This window comes from Piliocolobus tephrosceles, chromosome 2 (genome assembly GCF_002776525.5).
Source record: "Piliocolobus tephrosceles isolate RC106 chromosome 2, ASM277652v3, whole genome shotgun sequence".
NCBI lineage: Eukaryota > Metazoa > Chordata > Mammalia > Primates > Cercopithecidae > Piliocolobus > Piliocolobus tephrosceles.
In genome coordinates this window covers 47,699,581-47,725,209 of record NC_045435.1, presented here as the reverse complement: position 1 = coordinate 47,725,209, position 25,629 = coordinate 47,699,581, and the positions used below count along the sequence as shown (strand labels likewise).

At 51.7% G+C, this 25,629-nt stretch overlaps 1 protein-coding gene across 3 annotated transcripts in view; it reads right to left on the bottom strand.

Moving 5' to 3' along the window:
* The window catches only part of NUP210 (nucleoporin 210), a 101,992-nt gene that overhangs the window by 39,309 nt on the left and 37,054 nt on the right, over positions 1-25,629 (bottom strand). For all 3 annotated transcript variants that reach the window (XM_023192680.3, XM_023192678.3, XM_023192679.2), the window contains 10 exons: positions 23,799-23,957; positions 23,151-23,219; positions 21,518-21,624; positions 20,356-20,496; positions 19,580-19,717; positions 17,794-17,949; positions 15,917-16,115; positions 10,648-10,793; positions 4,957-5,178; positions 2,870-3,043 (listed from right to left, as the gene is read on the bottom strand). In XM_023192680.3, the coding sequence (XP_023048448.2) occupies positions 2,870-3,043; positions 4,957-5,178; positions 10,648-10,793; positions 15,917-16,115; positions 17,794-17,949; positions 19,580-19,717; positions 20,356-20,496; positions 21,518-21,624; positions 23,151-23,219; positions 23,799-23,957 (1,511 nt within the window). The remainder of the gene's footprint in view (positions 1-2,869; positions 3,044-4,956; positions 5,179-10,647; positions 10,794-15,916; positions 16,116-17,793; positions 17,950-19,579; positions 19,718-20,355; positions 20,497-21,517; positions 21,625-23,150; positions 23,220-23,798; positions 23,958-25,629) is intronic.

Here is a 25,629-nt window from a genome sequence, read left to right as displayed (position 1 = left end):
ACATTCCCTTTCTCTCCACAGTGGCACCTGCCATAATCAACATGGTGCCTGCTCCACAGCCCATGTTTTGGAATGAAGATCACAATGACACAAAGCAGGGTCTCCCAGCCAACCAGAGAGGCTCATGCAGCATGGGCAGGAGGTGAGCTTGTGCCATATGAAGCTATGGGATGTGGGCTTGTTTGCTGTGGCAGCCTGGCTAGGCCCAGCCTGTCCAACTGATACAGTCACAAAACATCCTACCTGCACCATGAGGGCTCCTCTCAATTCCTTTTAGCTCTCTTGCCCCCACAGAACACTTGATTCAAGCAGGCTACAAATTCTTAATCCACACCCTGCTCAAAGTAGGCCAGCACCATCAGCAGGCATGCAAAGGTCTCATCATTATTCATAATATAGAAGCTGGGAGTGTGGGCAGAGGCTGCAGGGACCTATCCTAGGTGCTCCATGGCTCCCCCAGATGCAACCCAGGCTGGAAAACCAATGCTCCTCCAGGGAAGGAAATTGACACTGGCCAAGCACATGTGCAAGCTAGCTGACCCATTTGAGGCAACAACATAAACCTCATTTTACAAACAGGGAGGCTGAGGTCCAGGGACATTAAATGTTAAATGACTTGTCCAAGGTCACACAGGTTTAGGGATGGAACTCAGCTGGTCTGATTTTAGAGCCCAAGGACCTCCCCTGACTCAGTGTGGTCAATCTCTGGTGTCTCATCTGGGGGCAGCCCCACTCAAGTCCCTAATCAGTCCCATGCAACTAGTGCCCACTCACAGTAAGCAAGCCACACGCTAGAGGACCTGCTCGGAGGGTGAGGGTTGGGCTGAGCCTGGCTCCATCTTGTCATTCTGATCAGTCAATTCCATTCTAGTGTCTCTCCTCACCAATAATTTAATCTGCAAACACATCTTGGGTAGCTTCTGAAGTTGGAGAGTATAAAATTACCTTGATCCTGCACCCAGGCTGTATTGCAGGGATATATCTTTCTCAAAGTTCCCTAATGACTGGCTAGGCATGGTGACTTACGCCTGTAATCCCAACAATTTGGGAGGCTGAGGCGGGCGGATCACGAGGTCAGGAGTTCGAGACCAGCCTGACAAATATGGTGAAACCCTGTCTCTACTAAAAATACAAAAATTAGTCTGGTGTGGTGGTGCATGCCTGTAGTCCCAGCTACTCAGGAGGCTGAGGCAGGAGAATCACTTGAACCTGGGAGGTGGAGGTTGCAGTGAGCCGAGATTGCGCCACTGCACTCCAGCCTGGACAACAGAGCGAGACTCTGTATCAAAAAAAAAAAAAAAAAAAAGAAAAGAAAAGAAAGTTCCCTAATGAGACTCTAAATTGCCAGGGTCACACCTGAATGGCTGGCTGGTGGCTCAGGAACCTGAGGACTGATGGATCACACAACTACTCTGTGTTTGAGGTCCATTATTTTCTGGCGACATCTATGATGTGCAAAGCCAAATCAGAGTCAAGCCCTGCAGCCATCATATTTAAGTCCAGGGAGACAACCCTGAGCTAAAGCAGAGGTCCTGGCCAACAGACAGACCAGGCACAATCCAGCCCCAATGTGGCTCCCTCAGCTCACAGCCAACGCTAGGGACAGGGAAGATGCACATAGGTTTGATTTGTTTTTCTTTGAAAATGAGAAAGCTGGGCCAGCCTGGGGTTGAAGTGACTGTCCCTGAGCTGAGCAGGCTGCCTGTCCAGAGAGGACCTACTCTCCAGTTCAGCTACTCCCCGGCCAGTTCTCCAGCAGTGTGGCTTCTCCACCCATGAGTCTGCAAGAGTCAAGCGTCAAGACAGGAGTGGCACATGCACAGTGCATTCCCTGGTTCACTCATCCACTGCTCCTAGTTACTGAGCTCATCCTATGAGCCAGGGTCTGCTCTAGGACTCACAAAGAATAATGGAGTGAGTTCCACAGTGTTAGATTGCGGTGAGCTCGCACATGCCCTCCTCAGAGCCCCATTCCGCTCCTCCTGAGCAGCCTCCTCCTCGCTCTGCTGTGTGCCCTATTTCATTTCCCTTGCAGCGCTTGCCACCTCTGATTCATCTTATTTGTGCATCTCCTGGTCTCCCTGTCATCTCTGGGAGGCAGGTTCCTTGACTGTCCTGATGACCGTGCAATCCAAAACTCAGACCTGTGCCTGGCACAGAGGACATGCTCCGTAAGTACATGCTCAAGGAGGAGCTGCCCAACCCCTTCCTCTGAAAAGGGGCTGGGGGCTGGTGCTGGCCAGAGGGTGTCCCATGTCCCTTACACTGGACACACTCAACACCTTGGGCTCTGAATGCCCTAGGGACTAAGGCATGGATGCGTCTCAAGTCCAAGGGGAGCAGACCTGTGGCTTCCCTTACCATCCTGCCGTTAGATAGACCCCCAACGGACTTTCTTCCTCTCCTAACCCTTACTTCTGAAACACAGCCCCATGTCCCCCACATCATGGGGATGCTGCAGCTGGTCACCTCTCCTCAGTAGCCCGCACATCTGCTCTGACCCTACATACTCCGTCCATAGACAGCAAGCTGCATTTTAACACCCTCAAGGCACAGAAGACAACAAGATATTTTTAAACTACCAACTGCCAAACAAAGACAGGCAGCGAATGTGGAAGAGCACTCTATCTTCATCTGCCACTGCCACTGGTAGCTGTGACTTTATATGTCCCTCACCTCTCCAAGCTGTGTGTCCCCTGCATATAAAACACAAATGAAATCAGCGCCCTCACAGGGCCAGATGTTGAGATGAAGGAAGTGCAGCGTGGAGCTATGTCTGTTACAATGCTTGGGACCATGGGCGAGGCCGCCAATGTCCTGCCCAAGCGGGCGGCACCCTCGCCTCCTCCTGAGCATAGATCACACTCACCACCTGCTTGTTCTGCTGCAGCAGCGGACAGGACAGGTCTAGCTGGGGGCTGGTGTAGACAGGCGCAAGGGTGAGCCTGGACGGTGGGGCGCAGACGAACTTCACCACAGCAGGCTCCACCGCAGGGAAGGGGTTGGTGAGGCTGGGCTTGTTCCCCACTGACAGGGCGATGACCTGGTAGGACACAGTGAGCAGTCAGACCCCCAAGCTTGAGTTCTCACTCCTCTCTGAGCTGTGCCACACCCCACCCCAGTACCCTCTGACTCAGTTTTCTCCTCTATAGGATGGGAGTGATGATGATACCCATGCCACAGGGTCTTAACAAATGCCCATTGGCACACAGGTAGGAAAGCACTTCCTCAACACTTAAGAGACTCTCAGATGGGAGTCCACGTGCCCTCTGCAAATGTCAGCCAGAACCATGGGCTGCTCCTATCTCAGGGAAGAGGTAGACTTGGTGAGGCTTCATGGTTTCCCAGGACCCTAGGAAAACCCCATGGTTGCATTAGCAAATTTATAAGTTCAAGGATGCTTCAGTGAGGAGTCCATATGGAGGTGAAAACACCCGTGGAACGAGGGATAGACGTGGGAAGTGCATGCTGCAGAATGATGACTGGGGAAAGCGAATCAGATAGGAGCTCTGCAGGACAATGCCCGGGAAGAGCTGCAGCCTGGAGGCAGGGCCTGCCCTCTGCTTGCTCATGCTCTGCAGCTCCAGGGGCTGCTGCAGAGGGGAATCCATGGTGCAAGAAAAGAGGGAAACCTGTCTGCCTGGAGAGCTGGGACCTCAGAAATCATATCCGGCTTCCTCTTTTTTGGAGCACCATGGCTCAGGGCCCATCTTGAGGTAGCACCCTTAGCCTCCTCAGATGACATGCACTTGATGGAGGACACGAGCCCCCACCTCTCCTGACTATGAGGCAGGACCAAGGGCAGTGTCCTCCCTGACTCCACGAAGGCTTTCTGTGTGCTCCTGGCTCCCGGTGTCCCATGTGTCCCCCGTGGATTGCTCCCAATCCACAGAGCAATGGATTGGGAGGGCCCCTAGAGGTAATGCCACTTGGGGGTCAAATTCCTACAGCCCTGAGAGGGGACAGGGATGGTGGGGTCATGTCAGGCATAAGAAATATATCCAACTTAATTCATGAGGAATTTTATTCTTCTTATTATATTACTTATTACGATGTTATTGTTCTTGTTGTTTTATTGTTTTTCTAAAACCACCCCACTGGTGAATGGGACCTATCACCAGGCATCTTTCTGGCCATACCAGGGCAGCTGTGGCATGGCTGATGCCATAAGGGCACCGTGGGACGCATGCATGTGCGTTTTATTGCCAATTGACATTCTTTGCCCTGCTACACATGCAGGAAATACCCTTCACTTCCCAAAGAAATGGGCTCTCTCCCATCTTCCTGATTCCCGCTGAATACCCATTTTGCTCTGGGCTTCCTGCCTTGGAAACGGAGCAGTAGATGCCCACCAGAAGCCCCACAAGCTCTCAGCCCATCCTCCCCAGGGAAGGAGTGCCAGGTCCCAAGGCGCCTGAACAGCAAGATGCCCTCCAGCCAGCATGGGGGGATTCAGGTCACACATGTGTTTTGTCTGGTCCCCTCAGCCTCCTCAGCTTTTAGTTTTCAGCATTAAAAAACTTAACAGATTACCTATGCAAAAAAAAAAAAAAATTGTGATTTCCGGGTTATCCTCAAAAACCAAAAAGATGCGTCAAACCTGGGTCTACAGCCTCATTCATTTACAGCCCTGGAGACACTGGACTTGTAATCCCGAACTCAAAGCCTCCAGCTCTGGTTTGGTTAGTGGGGGATGCTGAAGCCCATGGAGGTGGCAAGCCACCCAACTGGCCTGTTCTATGAAAGCTGGCATAGCGGGAGGTCCCCATTGCCACACCTGCCTGGTGTTCATTGAATTCCACCTCACCACGCCTCAGTTTGCCTATCTGTAAAATGGGTACAATGGGAGTGGTTGTCTCTCAGGGTTACTCCAAGGAGTAAATAAAACAATACTGAGAGAGTCATTTTCCACCCCTGCCTTAGGGCAAGGAGGGTCTGGAGCAGCTGCCCACTCACCTGCTCACCCAAGGCCTGACAGGTCACAAGGATCCAGTGTTGCTGATAATTCCGGGAGGAATGGGGGGCAAAGAGAGCCAAGCCGATGCTGTCAGTGTCCTCAGCAGTGACGTTCTGGAAGAACTTGGAAGGCTCGAGGATCCAAGGTCTGGGACCTCCTTCAAACAGCATCTCCTTTGAGGAGCCCAGGGTTACCAAGGCAACAGAGGAGGGATCCACAGCCTGGAGATGGAAGAGGCAGAAGACTTGGTATTCTTCTAAGGCAGCACGGGCAGGAGCCGGGCATCCCAGCCCCGCATCCTCACGCTGCTTGTGGGGGCCAGTGGTCAGGCAAGCCCCATCTCCTGTTTGAAACTCATTTTCCTCATCTGTAGCACTCATGGGGATCATTGCAAAGACCCAGAGGAGTAGGGTGTAGATAGAATTAAGCCCTCACTCTGACAGACTGCTGGAGGGTGTACATGGATTTGCCTCTTTTGTCAAACAAGCTGGTAAAAGCCTTGAAAATACCCACAGCCCTGGAACCCAGGAATTTCCCATCTGGAACCTAATCTAACAACACAATGGAGAGAAACATGTCAATGCACAGACAGATGTTCATCACACTATTATTTCCCACAGCAAATAACCAACAATAATCTACAATCCAGCACAAGGGGCTCAGTACACGTGGTGTTTCCCAGTGACAGAACCTTATGTGGGCCCCCAAAGCAGTCTTCACAAAGATCTACAAGCACATGATACACATCTGATGGTGCAGTTGGATCACAACCATCTTGCTGTAAAAAGCATAAAACCATCCTAAAGAGATATCCACCAGGTGACCAAGGGAGATGCAGCCTGTGGTGTCCTCGCTGGCATCATTGCAGGTGGTCTGTTCCCTTCCTTCTGAGCTGCTAGGCTTCCCACACTTTGCACCATGTATGCACGAGCTTCGAGGGTGAGTCTTGTGGCACCTAGAACCATGCCTCGCACATAGCAGGTGCTCAACAATTCTTTGTTGAGTGAAAGTGAGTTGGCAAGTAAAACTGTGGCGGCCTTAAAGTACCCAGTAAACAAAGGAAGAATTAAAGTAATATTTCACACAAAGCTCTCATTTCCTCCATGGCCTAGGGCAACCATGGTGCCAAGGGCCCCATGGCCTCCCAGTGTGGCCAATGGCAGTCCTTAGATTCTATGTAACAGGGTGTCATTCCCAGCCAACCTCCAGGAAGACGTAGGGACTCCACAGGAGGACCCCTCCCTCCAGTGACACAGCAGGGGTGCAGAGAGGAGGGGTTCACTCTGAGGGGCCCTACAGCCCTGCTCCTTGACTCCCTGCCCAGCTGTGCTCACCTCCCACTGCAGAGGGTCCCACTGCAGTGACTGCCAAATCCTCACTTGTCAATCTGCTCCCCGCTAGCCCCATCTACTCTCCCCTCAAAGAGCTGCCCATGTGTTCCTTCCTAAAACAGAGATCTCACCCTGTCCCTTGTGCATTAAACCATTCCACAGCACCTGCGGCCCTCGGAATACAGGCTCAGCTTCTGTCCTAGAACTTGGGCTCTCCCAACCTGGCCCCAGGTCCAGCTTCAGACTAGTGACATCCTTCTAGAGAGCCATGCTCAGCTGTCCCCAGGCCTTCACAGAGGCTACTCTCCTACCCTTGTCTCACTTAGGCGACCCCTCTTTACACTGCAGGGTACAGCACACTGGCCTCCAGAAAGCCCTGCTTCCTCTCCCACCCAGCGCCAACCTGTGGCCCAGGCGACTCTTCTCTGGGCCCCACTTCACCTGGTGCTCCTCACCCTGAAGGAGCTTCGTGGCTTGGGGGTCTGATCAGGCTATAGACTCGTGGAGGGTAGGGTGTGTCTGTTTCCTTCTGCATCTATGGCATGATCTTAAGCACATGAGGAAGGAAAAACCTTATAAGAAAAATATTCCCTCCCTACCCACATACACACACACACACACAAAAAAACCTCTTACCACATCTGCACATGGTGGAAGGGTCATGCTAGCTCTCGGGGTTCTTTTAAAAGGGCACTAATCCCAGCCGTGAAGCTTCTGCCCTCATGATCTGATCACCCCTCAAAGGCCTCAGCTCCATTGCTGTGGGGGTCAGCATTTCAACGTATGTATTTTGTGGGGACACGAACATCCGAATTATGGCTATCTATGAGAAAGGAAGCCCTCACTAGTCACCAAAATCTGCTGGTACCTTGACCTTAGACTTCCCAGCTCCTGAACTGCAAGAAAGAAATTTCTGTTGTTTATAAGCTACCCAGTCCAAGGTGTTTTGTTAAGGCGACCTGAACAGACTATGACTTTTCAAACGAGAATTCTGTCCTTTTGACTTGGTTTTTCAATATGACCATCTTTTGAATCTGATCTAGGCTATCAACCGTCTCTGGGCATCCCTCCCTGCACATGTGTGCTCACACACAAACAATTCCAAGGAACCCGCGGTGCCCCTGCTGAAATCCATCCCCGAACTCCACCTTCTACAGAGCCAGGCGTGGCCCCTGTTTCCTGCAGAAGAAGCACTAAGTATGCTCAGGGCCTTCATCTCTGCTCCTCTGGGAACTCCCCGCTGGAGACAGCAGCACAACCCAGTTCTGTGTGCCACTCAGGCCTCTGCCTGAGTGTCACCTCCTCAGGCAGGCCTCTGCTGAGCCTGTCTAAAGCAGGGTCTCTCTTCCCCTGTCACCTCCTTTCCAGCTCAACTCTTCATCTCTGCCCCTGAGCCATCACTGGATATACCATCATTTGTGCATTTGCTTCTCTGTCCCTACTGGAATGAAGCTAGTGTGGGACCTTAAACAAGTTAATGTCTACAAGGCTGTTTCCCCAGCCTGTGAAATGGGTACAATGATAATGCCTACCTCGCGGGCTACTGTTGCGATTCAGGGGCTGAAATGAAAGACCTGAATATGTGACTAGCACATGCTCAATCAATGGCCCCTGCTGTTAGAAACTGTTATGATTATTAACTGTCATCCCCACTTTAAAGACAGAAAGGATGAATCCCAGCAGACGAAGACACTGAACCAAGCTAACCCAGCTAGTGGGCCCAGGTCTGTTCTGACTCTTGATCCCGTGCTCTTACCCACATCTCATGGCCACAACCAACAAAACCCCACTATGGGCAAAGCAGGCCACTGTATATCTTGCCAAAGATGTTTTCATGACCAGCCCATAGTGAAAGAACTGTGTGAAGAAGCTGTGTGTCCTACAATTAACAACCGGAGGATGAGGAATTATCACCTTCGTGTTTAATTCTCTCTCTCAGGCATAAAAGTATCATGGAACCCTGTGCCAAGGAGACAGGTTAACAATGCAGCTGATGAAGGATGCTCGTGCACTGTGCAGGCTCCTCAGCCGGTGTCAAAGCCCAAATATTCCAAATATTCCTCATGTGCGACAGAGACATCAATTCCTCTATTGGTTAAGTCCCTATCACTTGGCTTTTGTTCCTTGTAAATAAAACTGATCTTAACTTCTAACTAGGAAGAAGACAGATGAAGGGAGAAGAGACCTATATCCACTTTTCTCCATAATCTGTCCAATCAGGAAGCCACCTCACTGAGGGACACGTCCACCTTATCTTCATCCTTACATCCCAGCCCAGGACTATGAGCTCAGCTTCTGGTTTCTGCTGCTCCAGCCAAACGCTCTGATAATCCAGAGCCAGGAGGGGCCCTGAAGAACCCCTCTCCAGGTTCCTGGTAAAATGCTCTAGCTCCCAGAAGGTGCGCAGGGCAACCCCAGAATGCCTGCTGTCCTCAGGGATTTCAACTCTCTCCACTCTGCTGACGCTCACCTGCTGCAGTGCTGTGCTTGAGTAGGGGTGTGGGGGCAGGTCTTGATCTCCTCATTTTAAACTTCCACCCCCATCACCCCTTTATGCTCTACTTTTTCCACGGTAAGCAGAGGCAAAATACACTCTTTGCTTTGTTTATGGTCGTCTCTACCGCTCTTTGCCAGAATGTCACTTCATGGGGACAAAGGTTCTGTGTTTTCTGCCCTGGTGCATCTCCAGGGCCTGCAGCAGGGATTACACAAGTAGGTATTCATGCCTGTGTGCTGAAGGAACAAATGTGTGGAGGATGAGGAGCAGGGCTAAGCCTCTGATCACTAACGGACATTTGAGAAGTGTCTGCTATGCTTGCTCTGGAGGTCAGGAGGCCTTGACTTCTCCTCTGGCTGGGTGACGTTGGACACATTTCCTCACACATTCATTCTAAACAAAACCACCCTTGGTTGGTGCCTGCTCTGTGCCAGGCAGTGAACCCAGGGCCAGGGGTTCAGAGATAAAAGATCCTAACATTGCCAGGCATGGTGGCTCATGCCTGTAATCCCAGTACTTTGGGAGGCTGAGGTGGGAGGATCATCTGAGGTCAGGAGTTCGGGACCAGCCTGACCAACATGGAGAAACCCTGTCTCTACTAAAAATACAAAATTAGCCGGGGATGGTGGTGCATGCCTGTAATCCCAGCCACTGGGGAGGCCAAGGCAGCAGAATCACTTAACCCCGGGAGCCGGTGGTTGCGGTGAGCAGAGATGGTGCCATTGCACTCCAGCCTGGGCAACAGGAGCGAAACTCCATCTCAAAAAAAAGAAAAGAAAAGAAAAAGAAATCCTAACATCACCAAGCTTGCTTCCAATGAATGGGTGAGAGGAAGAAAAAAATGGTACAAACCATGAGGACTGGAGCTGTCTTTAAGGCTGACACTGGGAGTAGAAAAATGCAAGGACTGCCTGACTGAGCCAGGGAGGCTGAGGCTCCCCCAGGACTGCCCTCCAGCCCTCCCTGGAAGGAGGGGCAGGAACTCCCCATCAACGAACCCTCTCTGTGCCTCCTGCATGCTCGGTTCAAAGAAAGGAATGATTACAGTCAGCAGCCTCCTGCATGGCAGCCCTCGCACAGAGCCTTCACACCCACCCCGGAGGAAGGCCTAGTTCTTTTTTACCCATGTTTAATAACTAACCCTTCCTGAGCCTGCACTACCCCCTAGACTGTGTTCTGAGCTCATTCCATTTGTGAGCTCAGCAAATCCTCATCACAACCTCATGAGGCAAGAGCTGTCTCAGCCCCATTTTACAGGCAGGGAATGTAAGGCCCAAGAGTAGGTGGGGGTCAGGCTGGACTCAGCTGAGGAGGGTGGTATGGACACTGAGGCTATGTGCTCTGCTCCGCACAGGCCGTGGCTACCACTGTCCTCAGATGGGAGGCAGGATGGATGGACACTAGGCCAGGGCAGATCCTCTCTGACCCCAGTCTTGGAGGTCTCAGCATTGCCATACCATAGGGCCACTGTCCCAATTCTAGGACTCTACGGGGCCCCTGAAGGTTAGCTCTGGAGTGGAGTGGAAGCACTCCCCTGTGACCCTTGCTAAACACACTTCTGAGGCCCTTGCAGCCCACACTCCTACCTTCATTGGGAGAGGCTGGCAGGTCGGTATCCTGCCAAGCCTGCCAAGCACTGTCTCGTATAACCACAGAGATGCCCACAACCACTGCCCATCAGGGAGGCTCTGCTCCTTCCACATGGATCCTGCTTTCAGCCAGAAATCATAGGAGAGGGAGCTGTGCCAAAAGCTATTTTAAAGGAATCGGGTTTATCATGCAAATTTGTCAGAGCAAATGGGTAATTTGCATCTGGGAAGTAGTGGGCAGCGGGGTGGTAAAGGGCAGGGCCCTCGGCTCACCTTGAGGGGCAGGTAGGCAGCAATGGTGATTTTGGCACTCAGGTGGATGTGGCCATGTCTGTAGCTCACAAGGAGCGTGGTAGAGCCCTGGGCCTCGGCCTTTACCCGGACTCCGCTACAGTGCTCAGAGCCCGGCGGCAGCCTCCCTGCAGAAAGGAGAAAACCAGATGGTCACCCTGAAATCACTTTTTTTTTTTTTTGAGATGGAGTCTTGCTCTGTTGCCCAGGCTGGAGTACAGTGGCATGATCTTGGCTCACTGAGACCTCCGCCTCTGGGGTTCAAGTGATTCTCCTGCCTCAGCCTCCCAGGCAGCTGGGACTACAGGCATGGACCACTACACCCGGCTAATTTTTGTATTTTTTTAGTAGAGGTGGGGACTCGCCATGTTGGCCAGGCTGGTCTTGAACTCCTGACCTCAAGTGATCCATCCACCTCAGCCTCCCAAAGTGCTGGGATTACAGGTGTGAGCCACTGTGGCCAGCCCTGAAATCACCTTTGGTGGGGAAGGCACAACAGGCTGGGGGCACCCCTCTTTCATCCCAGGCTTGATCCTTGATCTGATTTTTTTTCTAACTTAAAAATGTTTAATTCAGCCAGGCACGGTGGCTCATGCCTGTAATCTAGCACTTTGGGAAGCTGAGGTGGGCGGATCACCTGAGGTCAGGAGTTTGAGACAAGTTGACAACGTGGAGAAACCCTGTCTCCAGTAAAAATACAAAAAATTAGCCAGGCATGGTGGCACATGCCTGTAATCCCAGTTACTCAGGAGGTTGAGACAGGAGAATCACTTGAACCCAGGAGGCAGAGGTTGCGATGAGCTAAGATCGTGCTACTGCACTCCAGCCTGGGCAGTAAGAGTGAAACTCTGTCTCAAAAGAAAAATAAAAATGTTTAATTCATGGCCAGGTGCGGTGGCTCACACCTGTAATCCCAGTACTTTGGGAGGCTGAGGCACGCGGATCACCTGAGGTCGGGACCTGTACCCCCAGAATCTCCTGGAGACCCTTCTGGTATCTGGCCTCTCCCTAAAGGAAAACCACCCCACTGGCGCCACCAGCACAACTGAGCCTTGCTTGGTATGGTTCCCATAAAGGGAGCCACGGGCACAACTCTTTTGTGCCTGGCTTCCTCACCTCAGCAGTGTTCATGGGATTTCTCATTGGTCACACCTTGAAGATCCTTTGTCCACATTCTTCATATGATTCTGTTGTATGAATATAGAGCAATGGACTGACCCATGCTATGGTGCACATCTGGGTTTCTTCCAGTTTGCGACTGTGCTACATGGTATTGCTGTAAACATCTAGGCGCCTTCCTCTTGGGGGACACACCTGGGCATTTCTGTTGGGTGCATCCCTAAGAGAGGAAGTGCTAGGCTGCAGGATGTGCATTTGTCTAGCTGTAGTCATTGTTGGTTGCTGTTGTCCAGTATCTTCCCAAAGTGGTTGTGTCACTTTATACTGCTGCCAACGGCTGCCCTACATCCCTGCCATTATTAAATTAAGTTTTAAAATTTTTATTTTATTTTATTTTTGAGACAGGGTCTTGATCTGTCGCCCAGGCTGGAGTGCACTGGCACAATCTTGGCTCACTGCAACCTCCACCTCCTAGGCTCAAGCAAGTCTCCTACCTCAGCCTCCGGATTAACTGGGACTACAGGAGTGAGCCACCACACCAGGATAATTTTTCATTTTTTTGTAGAAGCAGGGTCCCATTATGTTGCCCAGGCTGGTCTCAAACTCCTGGGCTCAAAGCAATCCTCCCATTTCGGACTCCCAAAATGCTGGGATTACGGGCATGGGCCACCGTGCGCAGTCTAAAATTTTATCTTTAAAAAAAATTGTTTTAAAAAAATTCTGATAAAACACAGGTCATATAAAATTTCCCACCATAACACCTTTTGTGTGTATAGTTCAGTGGCATTAAGCACATTTATGTAGCCTGTGAATGTCACCACTATCCATCCACACAACTCTTCAACTTACAAAACTGAAACTCTGCACCTAATATACAGTAACTTCCCTATTCTCCTCACTCCAGTCCCTGACCACTACCATTATACTTCCTGTCTTCATGAATTTGGTTACTCTAGGTATCTCATATAAGTGGGATCATAAAGTATTTGTCCTTTTGTGACTGGCTTACTTCACTAAGCATGATGTCTTCAAGGTTCTTCCATGTTGTAGCATGGGTTGGAATTTCCTTCCTTCTTAAGGCTGAATAATATTCCACTGTATGGATAGACCTCATTGTGTTCATCCATTCTTCCAACGGTGGACACCTGGTTTGCTTCCACTTTTGGCTATTGTGAATAACACTGCCATGAACATGGGTGCACAAATACCTCTTGGGGATCGTGCTTTCAACGCCTTTGGATGTACACCCAGATGCGGGATTGCCTGCTGGATCATATGGTAACTCCATGTTTACTTTCTTGAAGAACCACCATACTGCTTTCCATAGCCCCAGCACCTTTCGCATACCCACCCGCAGCGCATAAGAGTTCCAGTGTCTTCACATCCTTGTCAACATTTCCTGTTTTCTGTTGTTTTGATCGCAGCCATCCTGAGGGTAGTACTTTTCATTGTGGGTTTGATTTGCACCACTCTGATGATGAGTGATGTTGAGCATCTTCCCGTGTGCTTATTGTCTGTGTATCAGCTTTGGACAAATATCTATTCAAGTCCTCGGCCTACTGTTTGATTGAGTTATTGGTGCTATTGCTGCTGACATGTAGGAGTTCTTTACATATCCTAGATACGAACCCCTTACACAATTTGCAGATGTTTTCTCCCATTCTGTAGGTTGCCTTTGTACTCTGTTGTGTCCTTTGATATACAGAAATGTTTTATTTCATTGTAGTCCAGTTTGTCTATTTTTAATTTGTAGCCTGTGCATCTGGTGTTTTAGCCAAAAAATCAATGCCAATTCCAATGTCCTGAAGCTTTCCTCTGGTTTTCTTTTAGAAGTTTTATAGTTTTCAATTTTATATTAGGTCTTTGATCCACTGTGACTTAATTTTTGTGTTTGGAGTTATGGAAGGGTCTAACTTCATACTTATGCATGTGGATACCTGGTTGTCCCAGCACCATTTGGTAAACAGACTGTCCTTTCCCCATTGGACAGTCTTGGCACCCTTGCCAAAAATCATTTCACCATGTATGAGCAGGTTTTCATCTGGGCTCAGTATTCTATTCTGTAAGTCTGTCTATGCCAGCACAAAGACATGTTGAGAGAGTCACAGTAGTGCCCACAGCCCAGGGGCTTTCAAGACGATGCCACCCAAGAGGGCAAGGCAGAAATGGGACTGCCAAGTCCAACTACAGTAAGCAGAGGGAGCCACAGAAGGGAGGTCAGCCTGGGCCAAGGCTACCAGGGCTCTTCCTCAGAGCCATGATCAGAGTCTGGCTACCTGTGCTCTGAGCCTGGGAAGTGGCAGAGGGAGTTTACCTAACATGGGACCAAATTTGTTTCTTCAGCTGAGTAAGCTCCAGGGTGGGTATTATAGGGACAGGTCAACCTGCGCATCCGACCTGCTCTTGAGCCCTATGGGTTTCTGTGGGGTGAGCATCTCTGTCCTGACAGAGCCCAGGTTTCTAAGATACATATTTTCATACAGCTTGGGCCCTACACACCTCCCTACACATTACCATGCACACCATGCCCCAGGCCAGGGGCAGTGCAAGGCACCTCCTAAGAGAAATTTGACACCACAGGATTCCCATCTTGACTGCTGTTTTCACAAGTCAAACTCCTGGAGAAACGCCCTGCATTGTGCTGAGGGATAGTCACTTGTAACCATCACAATAAGCAAGAGCTGTCATCCCATTTTATAGTTAAAGAACCCAAGGCTCAGACAGGCTGGGCAGCACACCGGTGTCATAGAGATAGCAAGGGAGTGGAGTGGCTCAGATCCAGGCCTGTGGAACTCCAAGCCGTGAACTTTCCTCCCTGGGACCTGACCCCTGCCTCAGCAGCACCCTGCAGACTCCCTGCAGGACGGTTGTGGCAGGCAGTGCAGGGGAGTGGTTCATGTCCTGCTGTCAGCGGGCCTCTCCCATGCACAAGGCTTTTCCTCCAACCTAAATGATTACCTGACAATGACACTGTAGACTTCATGAGCTTAGTTTCTCCTGGATGCAGTTTGCTCATAGATTTTTCAGAGATACTGGCCCGGCCTCCTTCTGTGCAGTTTCAAACTGCAAAAGCTCTGCACGTAATTACAGCTACAGTTGCATGCACAGCCACTTGGCACCACACGCAATCCTACAAACCCTCTGCCAATAAAGCTTCCTAAACACTGCCAGGATCACATCGCTCTTCTGTTCAAAAACCTTCAGTGGCTCCCCCACTACCTGGACACTAGGTCCAAGCCCTCCAAAGCACTCTGTGATTCAACGGGTCCTCTGTTCCCAGTCCTCCACATGCACAGGCACCATGGTCTGCCTACCTCCGGGCCCTGGTACAGGCGCCCCTGCCCACCAAATGGTGTCCCTGTTAACTTCCAATGCTCTGCCCAAATCTTACTCCTATTCAATAGTTCCTCATCCTTTGGTCTTCTTCTGCAAATCAGAGAGGGAGCCCTTCCTTCCCTTATCTTTAGGGCCCATTTCACAAGTGAGTAAAGCCCCAGGGTAAGAGTCAGCCACACCCAGATCTGCACCCCATCCCTGTCCCAGGCCATGTGTGACATTGGGCAGCTACAGCTACACACCCTCAGTTTCTTCATCTGTCACATGGGCCAACAACAGATCCTTCTCCTAGGGTGGTTGTAAAGTCCTAATGAGATCAGGCATGCAAAGTGCCTGTCCTGTCCTGGCAGGGTTAACACTTGATAAACTATCACAGTCAGACTCCACCCATGTCACCACCAAAATCCCACAGCAGATGAGCAGAGAACAGATGGGTGGGCCTGGCCTGTCACAGGTGAGAGAACTCTAGAACTAACCAAACCCCTATTGACAACCCATTCTGAATACCAACTGCATTCCAGGGACTAAAATAGGCACTTTGATGTGATTCTATGTAGATGACACACAGCTTAGAGATGTGAAAACTGAAGCTGAGTGAGGCGATTTGCCAAAGTCACATGGTGGGCAAGATCCAGGTCAGACAGGAACTGATGGTGGATGAGGAGACAACTCCTTATGCTGCAGCCCCTCTGCTGCCTCAGGCCCTCTCTTTGGGAATCTGGCGGTTTATGCTGAGAACCCAGGCAATCTGGAACCAATCCCAGTATCTGGCACCTACTCAGCAGCGCTGGTTTACCTGGGAGTGGCTGGAACACACCCTGGTTCTCCACCTCGACAGCCAAGTCAAAGTGGGAGCAGTCGCTCAAGGTGACCACCTCGCTGGCCCCGCCGGGCATGAGGCCATTGATCCTCAGGGGCAGCTCCAGGGCCTGGCCCACACGTGCCTCTACCTGGCACGGGGCAAACTCCATGCTGTGGGGCTCGATCACACACACCTGGAAGACAGGGGCATGGCCTGGGCTTAGTCGCCTCCATGGGAGAGGCAGGGCCTGTTGCTCGGATTTCCTAAGAGCTGCTGTGTGTTGAGCACTGAGGATACATCTGTAAGAAGCCTGTCGCAGTCAGTGGGGTGATTCAGAGACAGAGAGCAGGGGAGGCCTCTCCAAGGAGTGGCCTAGAAGCTCAGACCTGAGAGCCACAGCACAGGCAGACAGGCAAAGCCTGGGGGGAGAACACTCCAGGTGAAAGGATGGTGCATGCAAAAGCCCTGCAGCACCTACCAGGCCAGCACCTTGGAGGAACATGGAGGCCAGTGTGCTGAAGTGCACTGTGCAGGGGCAGTGGAAAGAGATGGGGCTGGCAGCCATGGTGAGGAATCAGTGTTTGCTGTGGCTGAGCTGGGGGACCTCAGAGGTTCCCACCACCCTGGCTTCTGTGTACCGATCAGCAGCCAGGTGAGCAGCGTGGTGAGGAGGCTATTGGAAAGCCCCAGAGAGAGATGCGGCAGCTTGAGCCAGGGCAGGCGTGTCAGGACCAGTGAGATGTGGGATGTGTTCTGAATGGCTCATCGGATGGACCAGTAGAGCAGCTGGAGCCAGGAAAGAGGTAAGCACAGCCATGATTGTATAAAGCTGGAGTCCCACCTCCTGGTTAAGGAGGGGCTCTCCTCAACCCCCCTCACCTGGTGAAGCACTGGCCTGAAGGGAAAGGGCCGGCTCCTTTACAGCATGCTGGGTCTGAGCGCAAGCCCCGCCGGCTGGCCCCAGAAGCCAGGTTCTACCCAGGATGCATGCTGCCTTCTGAGGAACTGTCCTCAGGATCTGGCTGGGCTGCTGGGCAAACAGTGGCACAAGGGGAAACTGGGGTGAGGGGATGAGGTTCCAGTTTATCCCAACGTTGGACTTCATGCTTCATCTCAAGGGCCTGTGTGGAGCCCCCTCTCCATGAGAATCAGGCCTCACTTTAGACAGAGGCGGCTCTGGGTCTCAAGTGGAAGACTGGCCAGCCTATCCATCCCTGTCCCCGATACTGTAAGAGCAGGCTGCAGCTGGACTCCATGGGGTGTCCCTTCCTGCCCCAAATGAAGGAATAAAGGGCCTGAGGTCAGAGCACCAGGCAAGTATGGCCTGGTGTCAGGGGCCACAGGTGGGGCTGGCAGAGGCTCAGCTGTGACCACTGCCACCTGCCACCATTGTGAAGTGAGATGGTCCCATGCCACTCAGGGCCAAAAGCCAGGTGTGGGGACCTGTGCAGGGAACATTGGCCTTTGTACCCAAAAGTGAGTGAAGGGAGAGGAGTATGGCCTGGTCTCTCAGAGCCTGGTGGTGCCCTTTCACTGTGAGTTTACAACCCAGTGCTTGGTGGACCTTCCAATTTGAGATTCTTATCTTTCAGGTCCGGGGAATTTTCTAGAATGGCTCATAGATTATCTCCCCTCTAGAAACCCAGCCCTGTGGACACTGGTCTTTCTGGGTCCATTGTGGGCTGGTGTGAGACATCTGTCCATCTTCCTGACATAGCCGTGAGCTCCTAAGGGAAGGGCTGGGGCTTGAGCTCCTAAGTACAGGACCCAGGCTGGGGGTGTTTCTGAGTGAAGTCGAGGCTTGCTCAGAGGGGGTGGCTGGAGACCACCATCCGAGCCTCCCAGGGGTTGTCTTGGCCCTGAGCTCTCACCTTCATCTCACCGAAATGGAGTGGGTTCTGCACATCGTGTGCCTGGATCACACTGAGCCCGGTGTCACTGCCTGTGGTCATTACGCCCTTGACAGTAACTGTGGCAACCAGGTAGCTTGACGAAGACCAGCTGAAGTTCCCACTGCCACCATGGGCCTGCGGAGGAAAAGCCATCACAGGACCGGCTGCCCGCCCTCAGCCTGCTGGGGAAGCCAGAGGGTCAGACACACGTGTGTGTACATGCAGGCACTCACACTCATACACATTTATCCTCACACTCATGGGCTCACCCACGCACACACTCACCATTCACACTCACAATTCACACTCACATGTACAGCTACTTGCCCATTCACTCACACACTCATGCACACGTACCACTCACACCCACAGTGCACACATGTATACCTACTCACCTGCTCACATTTACTCTCATGCTCACCACTCACACCCACAGTGCACATACATACACCTACTCATTCGTACACATGCTCACACTTACATTTACCTTCACACTCACACTTTCACCCACTCACTATTCACACCCAAGGTACACTCACATACATTCACCTACTCCCGCCAGCTTATTGTCACATGCACACACTCAAACTTTCTCACACATACATACATTCACACATATACACTAGCACCAATACACTCAAACACATATACACTCTCACAGGCTCTAAAACACCTGTGACCACTTCCTCACTGACACACAAGGTCGATGCCCACAGGAGGGAAAAATGTAGCATCAGCTAGGGTCAGGTTGGAGGCTACCCCTGCCCTCACCCTCTCTGTCCTGTCTCGTTTCTGTCCTCATATTCTGGGGACCTCAAGACTGATGCACACAAACACACAGGCCCATGACAGATGCCCCAGAACCTGGTGGCACCTCCCAGAGCTCAGGCTGGTGTGGGACGAACCCTTGGTCACCGAGCCAGTTGCCGGATGCTGCCTCCCTGACTAGACACAAGCTCCCAGCACACACCCCTGCCCGCTCCTCATCATCCGCTGGGAGGTCAGTGACCACACCTCTGCTCCCAGACCAGAGGAAACAACCCCAGAACCCAAGGGGCCAGGATGGTGACACACACACCTGAGCAGACAGCTGGTGCCAGTCTAGAGACAGGACACCTGTCACCACTCCACGGGACAGCAGGACTTATGTGCCCTGCACCGACCACGAGGACTCGAGCACTGTCTAACACGAGTCCTGCTGGCTAACACCAGGTACAAGCATTAAGGTGAGAGCAATGATACGTCCCATGTGATGAGGTTGGAGATACTTATCCCTTAAATTTTAATGCTTTCTCTAAGGGTGTGTGTATATATTGCTTTAAAATAAATTAGAAAAACAAACGTTAATGAAATTCAAATCTGTATTCCAGGTTTTCTTTATTGTATTTCTCTCTCTCTCTCTTTTTTTTTTTTTTTTGGTAGAGATGGAGGTCTCCCTGTGTTGCTCAGCCTGGTATCAAACTCCTGGGCTTAAGTGATCCTCTCACTTCAGCCTCCGCAAGTGCTGGGACTGCAGGTGTTAGCCACCGCACCCTGCCTTATTCTCAATTTTTTCATTGTCGGGTTTTTTTTGTTGTTTTTTTCCCTAATTACCAAAATGTATTGCTATGATGGAAACCTCAGGAACCAACAGAAATCATAAAGACTGATTTAAAATTCTCTATGACCGCTAGAGAGAAATACTAAAAGTAATAGAATGGACAAAAAGCCACAATCCCATGAGAACACCAAAGGAATGCACCCAGAGGTGAGCGGTCTCACGTACCTTTATTGTGTACTGATAGGCGCCCGTCTTTGGTTGCCATGGAAATGTCAAGATGCTGGGATACAGGGTGATGGGGATGTGAATTTCCACCTCCTGCTGGTTCCACACAGGCACCTGTAGTATGTGGACCCCTCCATCCTACAAAGGGTGAGGGTGCCACACGTCACCATGACATCCATGTCATCAGTCTTTCCCAGTCACCGGACCCCCACCCCTCCCTGGGGATCAGGCCACAAAGGTGGATTTCTGGGAGAGTGGAGAGGAAGGTGCTAGACACTCAGCCACCCTCATTCTCCACGGGGATGGCTTTCCGAAGTGCTTTCTGGAAGTGCTGCCTGACTGAATCCTCAGGGCAGGATGGACATGATGTACCCCCTCCCCCACTTTACAGATGGGGAAACTGAGGCTTGAGAGCTAAAGCAGTTCACCCAGCCCCCAGAGCTGAGGAGGCTGACTCTGGCAGGAGTCACTGTCGGTGCATGGGCGTTTCTTCCTGTTACAGCCTGTGGCCCCTTTCGGGCCAGGAGGCCTCCTGTGCGGGATAGGAAAATGGGAACACCCAGGCCGACTTTCCAATCAGCAAAGCTCTGCTCCCTAAGGCTGATGGGCTTCTTAAAGACAAGGGAAAAAAGAACCCAGGATGCAAGTAACCCAAACAGGCAAAGGGACACTGGTGGCCCAACTCCCTGGGACTCATGGCCCTCCTGGGCTGACGTTTCTGCCTACAGAGGGGGCTTCATAGGCCAGGGCACGACGCAGGGGAGCCACCAACTTGCCTGGTCCACCACAGAGGTGAGGGCCGCGTCAATGGCCGTCTGTCCCCTCTTTAGTGCCCTGACACGATGGTACGACCCATTCTGGGAGGACGAGAGCACCTCAAAGAACTCAGCAGGAAGCACAGTTTCAATTCGGATGTTCTGGAAGGTGAGGCAGGACAGGAGAGAGGTGCTTCTGGGGTGACTGGAAAGTCAGAGTTTGGGCACGAAGCTACAGGACTCAAACCAGCAGCCAGGCCAGGCCAAGGGGCCCCCTGGAACTCAGCAGCCTCTACTAGCAACAGATGGGCGGGCTGGGCCCTGGAACAGAGCTCTGACCACTATGGCCTTTGTCCCCACCGAGGCCGCCCTCCCTGCATGGCCCGATGACCTGCGTTCCTGTTTCATCTCCCCGTGTGGCACCTGGGGCAGCTTGGAGCCTACCAAAGTCTCAACAAGGAACCAGTAAATAAAAAAAAAAGACATCGCATCCCCTACAGGTAACTGCAAATGGTGACCATCCCAGCCCTTGTTTGATAACACAAGCAAAGCAATGACTTCTTCAAGGACACTGAGAGGAACCTTGCCTCCTTCTTCTAAAACCTCCAACGCCACCTGGAAGGGCCTGGAGGTGCTCACTGACAAGCCTGGAATTTCTCACAGGAGATAGAGAGGCGGCCAAGACTCCCGCACATTTCCCCATCTGTCTGACATCCCTTTCCAGAACCAGAAAGCGTGCTGAGCTCGGCCTCTGTCATGCAGGGTTCCAGGTATTTCTGGGACCCAGTATGAAGAAAGCCAGGACGTGCTCCCTGACCCTCTGCAGGGCAGGAGGAGAATGGATTCTCTGAGGTCTGCAGCTTGGGGAAAAGGGGGCAGGAGAGTGACAGGCAGAGACCTCCTCCCTCTCCCCCTCTCCTGGACCCCTGCTGCTGTGGCACCCTCTGCTCTCCAGCCCGACAGGGGCTCTGCGGCGGAGCCGGTGTGCAGGCTCACAGGCTCTGGAGATGCCCTGGGACACCTCAGCAGTGTCTCCCACAGATGCGGGAGCACCACTAGAAACAGGACCCCTCCTCGGTCAGCCTGCATGGGGGCTCCTGTTGCTTTGGGGGCTGTTCTTCAGCAGCTGCGCCAGGCAACGACCCCACCTCATGCCCCAGCTAGGACCTGAACAGGCACTCACGTCAGATAGATAGACCTTGTTACTGAACTTGTCAAAAACTTCGATGGTGACTTCATACAGGCGGCCGGTCTCCAGCACCCACCTGTCACCAGGGTGAACGGTGAACCCTGAAACAGGCAGGGGGAGCCTGCACTCAGGCCTCAGGTGCAGCAGGGTAGAGGACGATGGGACCACCACCCTCAGCACAGGGGCCCTCAGCATCCACACGGGAAGCCTCACTCCACCCACCTGCGGGCCCCACACCACCCACCTGCGGGTCCCACACCACCCACCTGGGAGCCCCACACCACTCACCTGCAGGCCCCACACCACCCACCTTTGGGCCCCACACCACACACCTGGGAGCCCCACACCATACACCTGGGAGCCCCACACCACCCACCTGCGGGCCCCACACCACCCTCTGGGAGCCCCACACCACCCACCTGGCAGCCCCACACCACCCACCTGGGAGACCCACACCACCCACCTGGGAGCCCCACACCACCCACCTGGGAGACCCACACCACCCATCTTTGGGCCCCACACCACCCATCTTTGGGCCCCACACCACCCACCTGGGAGCCCCACACCACCCACCTTTGGACCCCACACCACCCACCTGCGGGCCCCACAACTATGGCCCTGGCCTCCTCTACAGAGAGGGACCTGCTGCTGAGGAGCGGAGGTCTGATGCCACCTTCTGCCCTAAGTCCCAAGCTAATCAGGACCAACCCTAGACTCATCCCACTCTGTCTGATCAAGGCTCTTTCAAACTCTTTCCCGTCCTCAGTGGGTCTACACTCAGAATCCAGCAGCTCTGTCCTCAACACACAGCAGGCCCATGCTCTGAACCCTCAGCAGGCCTACGCTCTGAACCCTCGGCAGGTCTACACTCTGAACCCTTGGCAGGCCTACGCTCTGAACCCTTGGCAGGCCTATGCTCTGAATCCACAATAGTTCTCTGCTTTGAACCCTCAGAGGTGAGCTGACCTCGCCAGGACCAACCCTGGACTAATCTCAGCAGGTCTACACTCTGAAGCCTGTCACTGAGCACTCTTGCCATATGAGTCAGCCCTGCCGTCCCAGGTTCTCAGTCCCCTCCAACACAGGATACCACAGCACTCTTGCTGTCCCCTGGGATGCCCAATGTACTTTCTCACCTCCATACCATTGCCTAAGCAATTCCCTCTGCCAGGACACCTTCCCGTAAAAGAAGCTCTGTCTGAGAAAATGCCTACCTTCAATATCATCATCAGGTTCCTCCTCTCCCTGCTAAGGTACCTGCCTGTCATGTTACCTTAGGGTCCCTCTATAATTGAGCTGACACTGGGCCCCAACCTCCAAATGTCCATAGCAATGGTCAGGTCTGGGAAAAGCCGTGGTATGAAAACCTGGAGGGTGCAAGCCCCTCACCACTCTACCCAGTTCTGTTTCTCTTCTTGATGAGCCTGCCTGGCTTGGCTCATTCTACCTATTTCTACACCAAACAGGGAAGGGCTGGTGAGTGCCCCGGGCAATGGTAGTCATAGCAAGCGGCAGAGCTGGCCAAAGGAAAGCATTTTCTGTGAAGCTACTGCCTGTTTTCTATTTTTTAAACTCATACAGTCACAACTGAGCAGCATCCAGGAGGGCCCAGGAGGCCCACACTCACCCAGGTATCCAGGTTCGACCACGTAGATGGTGCTATTGGGTAATCTAGAAGCACCCTGCATGCGAATACCTGAAATTTTAATTAAGGGGCAAGACATAGACAGCAAATAAACCGGCTGGCCGGCCAGTTTCAATTTGGCTCAGAATTCTGATCATCAAGACATTACATGGAGAGAAGAGGGGATGAAAACTCCCCTGGCTTAGGCCACATAGAGCAAAGGCACTTTTCAGAATCAAAGACCACATTGCGCTTGCCACACTAGCAAAGGGGAATCTCTGCAAGGGACACTGGAGACCACACAGGACACATCAACAAGTCTGGAGCATCAATACCCCATTATGCTAACATGGAAATAGCCCCCGCCAAGCCTCCTCTGAGAAGGCTGCAGGTTGGAGAAGTTTCCGGAGACGAGGAATGACACGCAGCTCCTGCCATCACCTCCCACTGCTGGGAGCCTCTGGGGTGAGTCACCCACAGCCGTGAGCAATTCCACTCAGCAGTGTTATTTCAGTTCTTTCTGATTTTCAGACTGTTGAGGGGAAATGGCTATTTTTAGCCCTGCCAAGCTTTCAGGGAAAAAAACGACTTGACTTCCAAACAGCAGCTCCACCATGCCTATGCACACACACAAGCCCAAGAAAAGGATATTCCGGTGGCCAAGGACGAGGCTGCTCTGTCCCAGCTGCAGTGCAGTGACCATCGATGTGTCCTGGGCCAAGACAGCCACCGGCCGTGCTGGGTCTCCTTCGGGGCCTGGGATGCTGTTCTGAAGCTGCAACTCATATTGATCGGAAGGCATGGAGAGTTCTGGCCACCAAGAAACAAAAAATAACAGGGAAAGAGAGAGCAAAGACAAGAAATGTTAGAAGCCAATACACTCCCACCGCCACCCCAATCTCTGCACCCTGCTATCAGTACAGCTGCCCCATTTTTTTTTTCTTAATTGTTTTCAGTGCTTTAAATTTTAATATTGTTCTCCATGCTGGTGCACAAAACTGACACTCTATGAATTTTCAGAGGCAATCAGTTTTTCTGTGACTGCTGTAAGCTGTTTAAAAAAAAAAATTAACCACAATCTATTTGCCAACTGGTTAGAGAATACTAACATTATGCCATTTCTGAACATTGTAAAGTGAATTATTTGCTTCTACATAGAAGGGGCTGTTTGGGGGCACTGGGGTTCTTGCTGGTTCTGTCCAGCCTCTAGGGGTTTCCTGAGAAGCTCTGGTCACTGGTCTCCCATGGGGTCTACAGTTGCAAACAATGAACCTTGCTGCCATCCTCACCAGCTTCAGTGTTCCCCTGCCCTTCACACCCACTTGGCAGAAAAAGAACTTGCCCAACATGAGCTAGGATGGAAAAAAGTTTCCCTGAGAAATAACAGTTCTATAAAGCGAGCAACATCGATGTCCATCTTCCTTACCCTGTGGGCAAAGACCACAAGCACTTTTGATAGCAATGGTGACTGCTGAGCAGGGATCAAGATGCCTCAGAACAATGAGGTGTCTCGTGATCACATTCCCTCATACCCCTCAATAGCCCTGGGAACACACACTACTGAGAGCCACATTTTGGGGATAGGGGACTGAGGACATCAAGATGAGCAGCCTGCTCACCATCAGGCAGCTAGTGGAAAACAGAGAGCTGGCATTCTGATCCAGAGAGCCTGACCACTTTCACACTCACTCTCCTAAGTCTGTGGAGCTTCCTAACCAGTCACCCATTCACTGTCCCCACAGGTGGAACGTCCTAGCCCTCCAGCAACAGAAGAGGACACAGGGAACAGCAGACAACATCCCTGCTTGGCCCTCCTCTCAGGCCAGCTCAGGGCTTCAATACCCCATAGAGGGTGCCAGGTCAGGGGCTCCCAGAGGAATTTCAGCTAAAGCATGTTTCAGAATCTCCAGAGATTCTGATGAGAATTCTAAAAGAGAGGCAACTTGCCTAGCCCTTATCCTGAGTTATTTTTCATGTGACCTAATAAGTATCAAATAATTTTCACTACAACATTGGGTCCTCAAAGTGTAGTCCCTGAACCATCAACATCACCTAGAACTGCAAACGATGGGCCCCATCCAGACCTGCTGAATCAAATTCCAGGGGTGGGCTGGGCTCTAGCAAGCTCTGTTTTCACAAGCCCTGTAGGTGATTCTGATGCAGGCTAGAATTGAGAATCCCACAGGAAATGCACAGCTCACGTCCTCATCTCTAATCAAGTGATTCTTGCAGATTATGTGTCTAGTGTTCAGAATATGCAGCAGGGCATCAAAGATAAATGTCAGAATAAAATAACACAGTTGTTCAATGAAGCAACATTACTTCACACTGATTAATGAAGCACTAGCTTCCTCCCTTGTTTACTTTAAAGTTTTCTAAATGAGTAAGGCCCTTTTGGGAAATGAAAATGCTTACACTGAAGGGGACTTACATAGCATAGATATAACCCTCCTTGCAAATCCTAAGACTGAAAATAAGGAGG